This window comes from Psittacula echo, assembly GCF_963264785.1.
Source record: "Psittacula echo genome assembly, chromosome: 1".
In the NCBI taxonomy this organism is placed as follows: Eukaryota; Metazoa; Chordata; class Aves; order Psittaciformes; family Psittacidae; genus Psittacula; species Psittacula echo.
Genome location: NC_137735.1, coordinates 63,856,981 through 63,870,547, shown reverse-complemented (window position 1 = coordinate 63,870,547; position 13,567 = coordinate 63,856,981). Strand labels below are relative to the sequence as shown.

The 13,567-nt window shown below is 38.2% G+C and overlaps 1 protein-coding gene across 1 annotated transcript in view; it reads right to left on the bottom strand.

The window, feature by feature from the left end:
• WDFY3 (WD repeat and FYVE domain containing 3) overlaps positions 1-13,567 on the bottom strand; it is a 113,557-nt gene that overhangs the window by 48,006 nt on the left and 51,984 nt on the right. Inside the window, exons 18-24 of the mRNA XM_080618803.1 lie at positions 12,915-13,133; positions 10,055-10,236; positions 8,352-8,583; positions 5,637-5,797; positions 4,455-4,566; positions 3,844-4,034; positions 2,351-2,503 (exon numbers count right to left, since the gene is read on the bottom strand). Coding sequence (XP_080474929.1) covers positions 2,351-2,503; positions 3,844-4,034; positions 4,455-4,566; positions 5,637-5,797; positions 8,352-8,583; positions 10,055-10,236; positions 12,915-13,133 — 1,250 coding nt within the window. The remainder of the gene's footprint in view (positions 1-2,350; positions 2,504-3,843; positions 4,035-4,454; positions 4,567-5,636; positions 5,798-8,351; positions 8,584-10,054; positions 10,237-12,914; positions 13,134-13,567) is intronic.

Genomic DNA, 13,567 nt, shown 5'->3' with positions numbered 1-13,567 from the left:
AAACTGTCTATATGACTATTTACCTGGCCATTGTACTCAAAAGCTCATTGCAAGGTTCTCAATTGTTTGATTTTCAACTTCAAATAAATGCTAAATATACCAGTGAAGACTAACGAAACACACATTGGTACCAACATATTTTCTATAAATGTATCATGCTGAAAATTTTTTAAGAATTCTAGAAGGAAAAGTTACGTGCTCTCTGGAATGTCTCTTCAAACATATGGTGCAATGAAACCAAAGAAGTTACTGGGATTTACTAGGCTGATGTGAAATGCTGTGTTAAGTTTATTAGGCTTATGCAAAGATTTTCTCTTTGTAAAATTAACTTACACTCTTCTGTCAAGATTAAACTCAAGGTCTTCCCTGATTTTGATTTTTTTTTTTTATTTTCTTTTTAGCAGTATATCTTGTACATCGTTTTAAATTATTTAGATCCTCTAAAAAAACCCTAAAATTATCAATTGTTCAATTAATACAAGTAATAAAAGATAAAAACCCCAGAAAGTTGGCAGTTACAGCTGCAAATCTTAAAATTGACTTGCTATTGAACAAAGCATAATTAATACTTGTTCTGTAGTGTATAAAACTGGCTTACACAAAATGCTTTCTAGCATTTTCTTTTCTTCTAACCTTACCATCTAAAATGATCAGAACAAATCTTTCCATTTCCATGTTTAGCGTAAGAGTAAGATCATCTAATTTATCTAATTTAAGTGAAATGTTTGAGTCACTGATTTCTGAATGCAAAAATAAATAATTAAAAAAACCCCAAACAAGCCAAAACCAGAGGCTTTTGGGAAGTTTCTTCTCAGTGACTCACAAACCTGTTACTTGCACATTTATTTTATTTTTAAGTCTCCTAAGTATATCCATTCTCCAGTTATTCTTGGTCTTCAGGGAAAATAAAAGATAGACATGAACTAAAGAATATTAAATTAGATCTTTCATACAGTAGTTGCTGTCTGAGTGAGTACAGACCATTGATGAAGCTTCTCAGCTGGTTCCTTTCTGGGAGAAAGAAAAAGAAAGAAAGAAAAAGGCAGGATTCATATCCCACTGTCAGACGAGCTGGGCTTCTGAGTGATTCACGCTTCTCTGCTAAATAATTCATCTACCTTAAGAACTCTACCACTAACATTAGCTCTTGTAGATATTATAATAACTTCTATTAAGTCTATGTTTAATTTTGTGAGTGCAAAGGAAGCATTACTATAATTTAAAGGGTTTATTAAACCCTAGTTACATGATACTGAAGAATTTGTGTTTAGACGTGACACAAACTTATTTCTCATTTTAACACGATGCCTTAAGTTAAAAAAAAAGGAAACTTTGGTGGTGTGTGACAAATTTCCTTTGTATTAAAACCCCACTTAGGTTAAAAGAGAGGCTCAGGTCTGCCTTTTTAATTTCTTTTATCTCTGTGCCATAATTATAGCATATTGTTAACCTTGGCAAGGTGGAGTTGGGTTTATTAAAGACCTTTAAGCTCTTGATAAAAGAAAGTCAGCAAGGGCAGTTGATTTTATTAAAATAAAGGCTATAGCAGCAGGAGTTTTTTCATAGACAAGAGTCTTGAATAAAGTTTCCAGGAGGGCTTTGAAAGACTCAAATAGACATCTAAACAAAGGAAATGGCTAACTCCATAAAGCCATTTGTGCAAAACAGATTTGCACTATTAAGTCAGTATCTTATTGCTGGATTAGTAGTGGTAGTAGTGTTTTTATTTATTTATTTATAGCCTATGTGAAACAGAAAACCTTGACTCAGCCTGTGTCAGGTATAGGAGCCAAAGGAGCAAACACTAAATGACAAGTTCTACACATCATTTATCAGCCTCTATTACATTAGCATTTCCTTCTGAACTTCTTTCCTTAATTTAACACAACAACAATGAAATATTTCAAAATTCGGTTTGTGTGACATGTAAGTGCCTTACTATTAACTGCAGGAGGCATATGATAAACTGATTCCTGTGTGCTATGCTGAAGGTTCACCTCCAGCTGTTATTTTCAGTATGTCTTTCATGCCTCGATATATGTACTGCAGTAGAACAAACAGATTGAAAAAACTGCTGAACAGAAAACTGCAAAATGTATCTTCTAAAACAACAAAAAGCAGAAACATCTGTGGTACCCCTTCATTGTTTCTACAGTGATTCAAGCCATTTCAGCAGGAAAAGTTACCAGTGATCTCGCTGTTCAGCCGCTTTACTGTACTATGTAAGAAATAGGAAGTTCTCAGGATAACAGCCTACTTTATTGTTGCTCAATATATAAAGGCATGCTAGCAGCATCTGACTTAATCACTATCCAGCATCATCATCACTTTTCTGTGCATCTTTACATACTTCAAAATCACAGAGCAGATCCTGGAAGGCAGCAGAATTTGGAATGATGGATGTCTCGTGCCCACTATCAACAGTTCCCACCAAGGAAAAGGTCAGATGGAGAATGTGGCTGTTCAGAAGGGACCGTTTCTTCTTTAAAAGCATTGCCAGCAACTTGAACAAATAAACAAAAAAGGAATTAGCGGCCTACGAGTACACAACAATGTTGTCTAAGCACAAAGAATGGAAGAAATGTCTGTTCCTTTTGAGAAGGCTCTTGAAGTATGTCTGATAGTTGATCCTCTTGAAATAGCTTGAAAGTGGCATTACAGTTGATTAGAAAGGAGCACATCTAGGACACCCTCCAGCTCAGAAAACATCTGTTCTAAATTTCAGACAGTATCTAGGCACTGAAAAAAAGTAGCCATGACAAGATAAATCTGAATAAGCCTGACTTTCTTTTTCATTGCTGCCCTTTGTTGCTCTAGGCATCACCATAGATGTCATCCTTATAATCCTCATTTCTGCTTTAACTTCTTAAAATCTGGGCTGGAAAAGAATCAATTGCCAAATGTACTATTACTATTTCTTCTCTTCTGATGCATACTTGTTAAACTCTTAACATACTGGCCTATTCAGCTTCACCATCCTCCTTGAAACATTACTAAGGAAATAAGGATTTCTGGGCATCTCTCTCAAACCATGCTATTTGCTGAGGTCAATACAAGTGGAATGTAAGGTTGTATGTAATGATCCACTGACTGCTTATGGTTTAAAGGGGACACTGTCTAGATCTGTTTGACCAAAGTAAGCCAAGGTCTGTAAAAGGTTACATAGAATACTATGTTTATAATAACTATAGTTGCCATTAGCATTACAAGGTTTGTAAATACGCTGCCTAAAACACAGAAAAAAACTTTCTTTTCCAGTAAAGTAGTCTACACAAAAGATATAAAATGCATTGGTCATGTGAAGATCTTTTCAAGTCAGCCAACCAATCCTTCTGCATAACTGATTGTACTTTCCCCATCCTGATGGATAATTAAGAAGTCTTCAGCTTGAAAGCAAACAGCATCACTAACTATAAGGTCTGTGCAGGCCTCAAAATGATGCTTTCAGGAGTCTACTTGTTCAGTTTTCTTCATGTGTCTGTCCTCCTCTCTTGCTGGCCGATCAAGGAGACAGGATCTCCCTGATCGCTGAGGGCTTGTAGGGTTGGCTTCACAATCCTGGGAAAAGAATTATCTAAATGCTATGGTTGTGCTCTTCCTTGCTATTAATGAAGGCTCAGTTTTAGCAAAGCAGCTAGATGTGCACAATTGCTTGGCAAAACTTCCCACACTCTCCTTTAAAAGCCACCCTAAATAACTCATCTATGATAATTAGCCAAGAGCTCAGTAAACTTAAGAGCAGAAACTCAGGTTAACACAACACAACAAGGAGTTTCCACAGGAACTGCTACAATGGCCAGTGAAATTCAATCAGCCTGGTCTGTTTTAAGACTTCTTACATACCTGATAACCTCTGATTCTTTCCATTTCTTTGCTGGCTAGTGGATTGCTCTTTACCACACAGACCAAGGCCTTCACAGCTGCATATAACCCTTCTACATCAGATGCCATTGCTACAAGTCCCAGAATAGCAGCAGCTCCACCAATATACTGCAGTGTAGTGGCAACAGGCTTGGGGACAAATGTTCTTACACCTGAGCATAGACAAAGAGAAAAAAAAAGAAAATAAATCCTAATTCTTCTAGGAAACCACTGTGAACAAATGCACTGATTTGCATTCTATCATTGCTTGAATTATGAAAATAGTATCACTAGAAGAACTGTGATACCTCAGAAGAGAAGATGGAAGAAATACTGCACTAGAAAATAGTTCATGACCTAGGGTAAAGTAATTAAGTATATTTTCATAATGATGACTTATATAAACTGAAACAATCATCCCATGTTAGTAACAAAGACAAAAGAAAAGATAGTATGCCCACAAAATTTAAAAATGTTAAAAAAAATTAATGAACCATTACCATTCATCAATTAAGCGACTTACCTTCTAGACCTGAGTTCTTATTGACAATTAATAATTTTTAAACATAATAATTCTCAAGTGCTCAGCTCACCTAAATATCCTATCAAAGCTGCACCAATGGAGCGTGCTGGTCCATTCAAATGCCCTGCTGAGTTATGTAGCAGCTTCACGGGTGTGGCATTTTCATGAGAAGAAATTGCCAGCTGAAAAAAAAATCCAACAAAAAAAGCAGGAGCTAAAGGGAAGGGTTTTTTTTATGCAAGCATGAACATGTCATGTGTGTTTGCCTCCTGTGATTAAGAGTAACACATAACAAAATAGAACTATGATAGAATCATTAAGACATTCTCTAAAGTAAAACCTCCAGTCCCCAAAGTTTAAGGAAGATTAATCCAACTTTAAAAATAATCCCACCAGATAGTAGAAAGATTTAGGTTGAAAGAGACCTTTACAGATGATCTAATTCCAGTCCCCCTCCTTTGAGTAGGGACATCTTCCACTGAATTAGGTTGCTCGAAGTGCCATCCAACATGAGCTTAAACACTTCCAGGAATGGGGCATTCACAGCTTCTCTGGACAATCTGTTCCCGTGTCTCACCAACCTCATTGTAAAATATTTCATCCTTACGCCCAATTTAAATCCACCTTATTTCAGTTTAAAACCATTGTCCCTTGTCCTGTCACTACATGCCCTGGTAAAAAGTCTTTCTCTGTTGTTCTTATAAGCCCTCCCTATGTATTGAAAAGCTGCAATGAGGTCTTCCCGAACCTCTTCTTCAGGCTGAACAACCCCAAATCTCTCAGCCTATCTTCATAGATGGTCTTCTGAAGAAGTATTTCATTGACTTTTAAGATACTCTGAAGAAAAAATATAAACCGGTATTCTGGTTTCCAAACCTGAATCATGGTCAGAGGACTAAACTACCAGCTTTGTTCATCTGCAGCAGGAGAAATATATTCTCCTGAATATATGCTCAACAACATAGTTTTAACTGTTTTTCAACAGGATTACAACTGCCATCTACATTAAAAGCCAAAATGCCTCCAAAAGGTGCTAATATATGTAGTTATTAGTAACTTCAGGAATGCAAATAAAATCTAGGAGTACAATCTTTTAAAAAAAAGAAATTAAAAACCCATAAATGTGATTATGGGCAACCTTTTTGACAAGTAGATTATTATTCCTGGTAGCCTTGAGCAAATTGCCTTGAAAGAAGTTAAAAGAAATGAAAAAACAAGTACTAGATATTAACCAACTCATTTCCCAACATACCTGTTTGGCAATAGCTTTACTATCCAACTTGTTGTAAACTTTCCTTATTTTTGCCACTGTGAATGAAGAAACTGACAGCGCATACAGACCAAAGGAGACCTTCTCTTCTGGTACCAAAGATACCGGAGAGGGGTTGATTCCTTCAGACTTTGAATCTTTGCCTTAAATTCAAAGTAAAAAAAGTTCATTTCAGTAATAGCACTGTTTTTCTTTTCAGTTTCAAGAGTAAAATCTTAAGCAAATTATATCGCAGAATAGGTATAATATAGAGAATATATAGAAAGGTTTTACAAATAGCTGAGATGTGATACTGTCTTTGCATACTTTCTCGCTGTACCGAAGAATACTTTGAGAGCACATGAGTCATGGAACAAATCTGCTATTTCAGATAAAAGGGTAATGCACAGCAAACATTTCCTTTCAAGAATGTCTACAATATCAACCTGTAAGAGCAATTGGCAGCTTTGTGGCTTGGTCAAGCAATAGAAGATGTGGTGCTTCCTCATTTTAATTTTTGGAAGGCAACATTACTCCTCTACTCTATTTATGTGCAGCCTAAGGGGCTGTTCACTTTCCTTCCCACCTAAAGAAAACCAAAATAATCCAAAACCAGAGGACTATTCAGTACATCTACATCTTTGTCACAACAGGCTTTTTATAGTAGTTTGCTAGGAAAACTTAGTTGCTGGCTGGGGTTAAACCATGACCGCATTGAAGAGAATATATAACTGTATCTTTAATATTTTATATCCACTGCTCCAAATATGAATGCTTCTTGTGAGGCACTGCAAACATTATGACTGACAGCTGTCTACAACACTCAGAATCAGTGTGAAAAAACAGTGCACCTGAAATCTCAACACTGAGATTCACTTCTGCATCTTCACTGCAGGTCAAAAGGTGTCTACAACTCCAGTGAAATACATTAACAGAATTAAAAAAGCATGAAGGCTTCTCACCTAACACTGAAACAAGTGAGAAGCTGGATGTCTACATCACTTATTGAACCACAGTCAAGTCTCTGCCAAGTTTCAGAATTCTTGGTTTCCCCACAAATGAAATCCTCATTGGAACCTCACTCACACAGATGCCCTGAGAACCCTGAGAACATTCCTCCATTTCAGCAAAGAAAGGAATTCCTTCTGAACAAATAACTGCTCTCTGAGGGGTCTTTTCCCTGTCAGACTCCTTAGAGTTTGGCAAGGTGCACATGATGTGAACAAAAGCTGAGCCCCAAATAGCAGCCCTTTGTTCTGGAGCAGACTTCTCAAAAAAAAAAAAAAAAAAAAATGCCAAAAAACTGAGCAAATCTTTGCAGGAGAAATACACTGCCACACTGCAAAAAGTCTCTATGTTTGAAAAATGAAGAATTCTTTTAAGTTATTGTGTCCTTCCTGGCGAACATGGCCTTAGTATAAAGGCAGGAAGACCTTCAACTCTCAGAAGTGAATAAAAAAGTTCACATTCACAGAATTTGCTTTTTCGGTACTTAAAACTTGCAAACCACCAGTCAAAATGCCTTTTAGGAGAAAATATAACTGACTAGCAGATACCTAAATCCACAGCTGCTTGCCAGGTTTGTCTAGCTGTCAAAACCCCAAGTATGTGACAGACCTGTACATGACAAAATTCAATCCCCTAGCGTTTTTCATTCAAGATGGGCAAGGAAACCTACCTTCTTTTTCATGATACTTCATTCTCTCACAGCCTGAACATCAGTGACATTTGGGGGTGTGGGGGTGTCTGTCACTACTCCAGGGAAAGTTTTCACCATGAAAAGTAAGACTTTGTGCACTCTCTGTACTTCTCTTATCACTCACTGCCTCCTTCCTTGAGATGGTGACAGTTTCTCTCCAAAAGAGCTGGAGAGCGTAATGGTCCCCATGGGGAAAGACAACGCAAGGACAAGACAGCTTGATATGCTCCCCATTTTTATTCGTTTCATTGAAAACCCCTGTGATAACCAGGTAAAGCAAAGAGCATAATAGGCATAATACTGATGTTACTGAGGAGGTACTCTTAACTGCACGGGAAGACAGGGAGCTCTACAGAACAGGAAAATCTCACTACTGACAATGAATCTTACCAGAGCTAATGCAGAATCTGTTGTCTGAATATTTAAAAGCAGAACTATGGACACACATTTCTAACAAAGTTATTCACACCTTTTTGTGCTCAACACCCTAATTTCAAACACTAAAATTAAAAAAAGCAATAGAATCGCCCATATCTGTTTGCAACCAATGCATAAAAACTATCTGCTGCCACACAACCCCTCCCGGTTTGCTATTTTTTTTAACAGTTGACCTACTTAGGCCCCTATAAACCATGACATTTCAAGACAGCTGCATTTGAAGTACAGACTACATCACAGATTTGCAAATGTTACCACTAGAAACTGACAAGGTAAAATGCCTTTCCAATTTCACTTTCTACAGATAAATAGCTTTAAGCATTTCTAACTGGTTTAAAATCAAAGTGAGGAACACAAGTACTTCTTTCATACCTCAGAACAATAGCTACCAGAAATATGTTAAAACAGTAATTTGGATTTCTATCGTCCTTGTCAATAGAGCTACTAATCTTCCTATAAACAGCTAGCTTTTTCTCTCTGCTACTGCATACTCTTCATTCTTACCTCTTCTGCCAACATGCACATAAGAGATTCCACTACACTTAGGCCACATTAGAAGCTGTCATTTGAATTGTACTTACATGGTACGTATACTGCTTGAAAGCTTCCGACGTAATTTGGTCCCAGCTCATAAATGGTGCTGACACCTGGGGCGGGCAAAACTTCCTCCAGGAAATGTGTAGGGCCCAACCGCCACACTAATGAAGAGAGCTGGCGCTGTGCGGGTGGTGTACCAATATAGGCATAAACAGTGCTGACCACAGGTGGGTTTGCAGAACCAGACCCACTAGGACTGCTATGAATATAGTGAAGCTGTAAGGGAGAAAAATACGGTGAAGTTATTGCGAGAGCATGGGTACCATGAAAAGAAAGTAGGCAGGTCAGAAACCTGGGCAAGCATTTTGCAAACCAGGGGACGTACCAAATGATTGCTATGTAATGCATGGTACCATACAGCAAAAGTCAGTGAAGAAGATGAAACAGAAGGTAAATGCAAAGATCAGAGGTTAAGTGGCTTTCAAAAGCTGAAGGTGTGTATGGAAACACAGGATGAGAACATGCGAGTTCTGTGCTTAAAAACGCTAATGAATGAGGCTGTATCTTGATTCTAAAACCATGGTGCTCTATGACAGTCGCTATCATTTGCATAAAGCAATAAGATGATCTCAAAAACATGTTCTTTCTTCTCCTTTTTCACTGAGTGAAGACATGCCTTTGGTAATTACTGTTCTGTGTTGAAGTGCAAATGTGATGAACTCAATTTTATAAGATTTTCAGTTGGCAGTAAGACAAATACGTGAGTAAGATGCTGGCCTATATGTAAGGACGATAACAATCTCACAGGCATTTTCTATCTTGTAAAAATTCTGCTACCAGCTATTGAATGCAATCATGTATGTATGGCCAGATAAGTGCTCATGTATTACTCTCATAAGCCCAAGTTACTATAGTCCTCTTTCTGCAAAAGAAAGACTGAAAGGTAAACTTTGAAAGTCAAAATATTGTTTTACCTATAGCAATATAGTAACATTTATATGTTTATACTATAGCAGTATAGTAATGCTAGCTAATTTGCAGCCCAAACCAGGTTTAGCTTACACTCTTAAGGACCACCTGCCAGATGTCAAATGCTCTTTGGTCCAGAATACTTTGTGCTCAGTGGACAGGTCTGCAGTGCTCTTCACCGCTCTTTGCTTTTAGTCTCCCAGTTTCTTCCACCTAACCACAAAATACTTTACAACTAAATGCGTCTCATCTACAATCATCTAACAAGAACACTGGACATCTCAGTGGCTACCACTGACAAGGGGATACAATTTCTGGGGTGGCAAGAAGGTTGGGAAAGCTACAACCTGAATAAAACAGCAAAGCTTACTCTGTAATCTCCCTATTATTCAAAGATAGACCTGCTACATGGTCCTAGGATAAGTCATCTTCAGCTTTTTATGATACCTGCAATTAATCTGGTTAGCAGCATAGCCTTGTCACTCTTGCCTCACATCCAATGCAACATGTCCACTTCATTTTAGTGTTATTATTGCTCATGCCTGAGAAAGTATTTGTTATCTTCTTTTAAAAGGACTAGAGCTGGCTCTGGGCGGTGCAGTGAGCAAAGACCCCTTTTTGCAAAGCTCCTCATTTTGTGGGTTTGTTTTGTTGTTGTTTTTCAGGGAAAAAGGGGTATGTTAGTTTTGCTCTTGTTTTGTATGGGGTTTGTGCATATATATGCACAGACAGAAATCTCTCCACTGAGTAAAAATGAGGATTTAAAAAATTAGTTTACCTTAACAGTGTTAACAAGCTGTCCATCAAGGTAGAGTGCGGCTGTGCTGTTCTTTAGCATGCCCTTACTCATGACCAGAACTAGGTGATGCCACTGGCCTTCCACAATGAGGTCACCACAACGGAAACGGGCACAACAGGGAAGAATTTCATAAAACGATGATTCCTCACTGAAGTCATCAACTAAAGGAAAAGTACCAATTAGTGTGCACCAGTAGAAATGTTATCAGAAATTTAAAACAGACAAATGTGTCACTGGACTTTCTGCAAAACAATCTACAGCAATACATTAAAGCCAGTTTTTTAGATAGCATGTAGTTAACAAAAATACAATTAACAAGATACGAACAAAATCATATGCTTAACAAGAATGACTTTCAAATACAAGAACTGAAAGAATGAAAAATTTTAGCTGAAATGACTAGTTTGCCCAAGTTTTTACTAACTTCCTTATGCTACCATGCAAGTCACAGAAAGATCTTTTGTTGCTTTTCTAAAATTGTTTTTACAGCAGTAGTCAGCAAGAAATAACAGATGTCTCTCCAAACCTACAGAGCTATATGTCACTTTTCTCACACTCTGGAGAGAAAGATACCCATACTTCCCAGACTTTCTCCTAACACTTTTGCCTGCTTCACCATGGTCTCCTCCACAAGCCCCACTACCTGTGCTAGCGTAGTCCTCTGAGGGGCTGCAGGGGGTCTCTGTGCTTGGAGAACCCCTTCCCTCCTGTTCTCAGCTTCACATCCTTAGGGCACTTTCTCACATTTTTCCCCCTTGTTCCTCACTCCATGCAGTGTTTTTCTCTCTCTCACGTTTATCAGAGGCACCACTTGCCTGGCTGCTGGCTCAGCTGTGTCTTGCAGGGACAGCAGTGAAAGGAGTGGGAAACAGATGCCTGCCCTACAGACACACAGCCAGAGTAACCAGCTCCCAGACTCTCTGCAGTGGTTGCAAACTGCAAGTTGCTAACCACCCATCCCCCATTCACCCACCTATACTCTTCAAGCATTTCCCAGGTCTGTCTTCACTAATGGGTGCTGAATTCTCTTCTCCTGAATGTTGAAATGAACTTCACTTCTCAGCACACAGTTTTTTGATTTCTCTAAAAGGCATCCTTTAGCGTCATGCCAGAAGGCATGATGAGTTTGCAGGTGCATTAGCTTCTCCATCACAAAGCAGAATGACCTACGCTCTATCACACTCTACTTGAAAGCCCCCCAACTTTTCCCCCTAGACAAAGCTAGAAAATAAAATTCTCCACCAGGGAATGCTTCAACAGAAAACAGGAGGTTTTCATATCTCTCTTCGTTCTTTCATATTGAAGGAAAAGAAACTACTAATCCTCCTACCTCAACAGCTGTCTGCACAAGGAGAACACTAATTTCTTTAGAAATAGCATAAGAAAAATGATAAAAGCAGCATTCTTGGAACTAATCTTCAGCTACAAAAATAAACTCAAGTTTTTTTTCTCAGCCAAACACCTTTAAGCAAAATCACAAGAAGAATTCTTAAACCACCCCCATTTATTCCTACAATAGACTCTCAGTACTCCCAGTCCCTGCACTGGTGCGCCTGCCATCTCAGTTCTTCAGGTACTTACTTGCTCAGCACTTGAAGGTAGGTACACCACCAACGATGACTTATCCACAGCAGGGTGGCACTCCCATAAAGCAAAGTATCCCATTCAATTAAAAAATAGTCTTTGTAGTCAGAGACCTTCAGATATTCTCTGACAAAGCCTCTTCAAATCCAATCTCTTTAAAAGAGTTAGATAATAGGGGCTTACAAACTAAAACCACACAATCTATAGCTCTAGTGCAGACTAAAGCAACTAATATGAAGATAAGCTTATTTCATTCTCTCTTACAAGAATTCGGTGTTCTGAGAAAGAAATTCCCATCAATATCTCTGGAATTTGAGAGACTTAGTTCCTTCCTTATACTATGGGTCTTCAGTTCTCTAGTTTTAGGTTTTGAACCTGACTTACAGAAAGAGAAACTACTGCAGTTTATGAGAGAATGTCCACTTATAATGAAAATAAGCAATATTCTACAACAGTCTGCTTTGCTATTTGGGATTTTAAAAATAACAACAGTTGTATAAATTCTTTATTAGTCCCTGCCACTCAAAAGGAAAAGAACAGAAGCAGAAACAGATCTTTGATAACTGCTTGTAACACATTCTGTTAGTCTGGTGAAAAGCTAAGCCTGAAATTTCTTAGAACAGGGTGCTGATCCTCTCAGCTCTTCCACAGCCACAGTGCATAAATGGCCTGTCAAAACTGACTTGTTTTGGAGACTCTGATTGAGGACAAGGCAGGAGACAGCTAAGCCTGAAACCCCTGATCACACCAATATCTCTCTCCAGCAAATTCACTGGGCTCAGTCACTTAAGACCTTCACTGTACCTCCCGTAATTCCACCTTTGATGAAAGAAACTGAACAAAGTCTTTCTACAAACTCTACTACAACCTCTTTCTGAAAACTGATCACAGGGTTAAAACATGAAGTGGAATAACTGATCACTTTCAAATAGATCAACAAAATAGATAAACAAAAGGCAAAAACCTTTCAGAACCAATGATGTAATTCCTCCTTCAAATCAACTTGTGATTTTGGGAAAAAAAATTCTTTATATGCAGATATTGAATCTTCTTTGGAAATTATGAAAGTTCCTTAATTTCTACAAGCACACTTACGTTTTGTATTTCTCCACTGTCAAAACCCATTAGGAGCTGGTGAAGCTGCAACTGAAGTTCCATCACCCACAATTCTTTTAGATACTAGGTTCAAATTAAACTTCCTGTCACATTCCGGTAATATTGTCAGGATCAGCTGATAACACCACCCAACTCTTACCATAATTTTGAAGTAATTCTTCTTTAGTTGAAACAATCAGTGACCGGTCCTTTGCTGAGAGGACAATGGCAAGGCATACATAATGCTGCTCTGAGGAGTTTGCACGCCGCACTACAGTAAGAAGTCTCACAGGATGGCTATTAGGAGGTGTACTAAAATGTTCAATACAAAACCAAGTTGAGTAGCTTAAACCAGATGGTGGTGGGAAAAATCTTTCACCTAAAAACAAAAGTGAAAGCCCATTATACAGCTACAGTAGCTAGTACTTAAGATACCTACCTGTTCCTTTTTTCTTATAAGCTCAGTTGATACCAGGTGTGCTTTCTTCAGCCTTTCCTTCACAGACTTCAATGTTATTTCTTTCATTTCTGAATCAAGCTTGGAGGAAAAGCCACATAAAGCTACACTGCAGGGGTTTCTTTCAAAAAGAAGTAAAGCACGAATTGCATACTATTTTCCTCCTATTCTAAGAACAAATATCAACTCTGAAGCTGTGCTTGTTCAGAACAACCCAGTTTCAATCCCCTAGACAAAAAAGTGGAAATGGATCAGGCCTTCAGAAACTGATAAAATCTTGATGAGATTCTTCTTCCGTAAGTGTGACTCACTGAAGATCTCTCTACCACATACACCTGACCTCATTTCACCTCCTT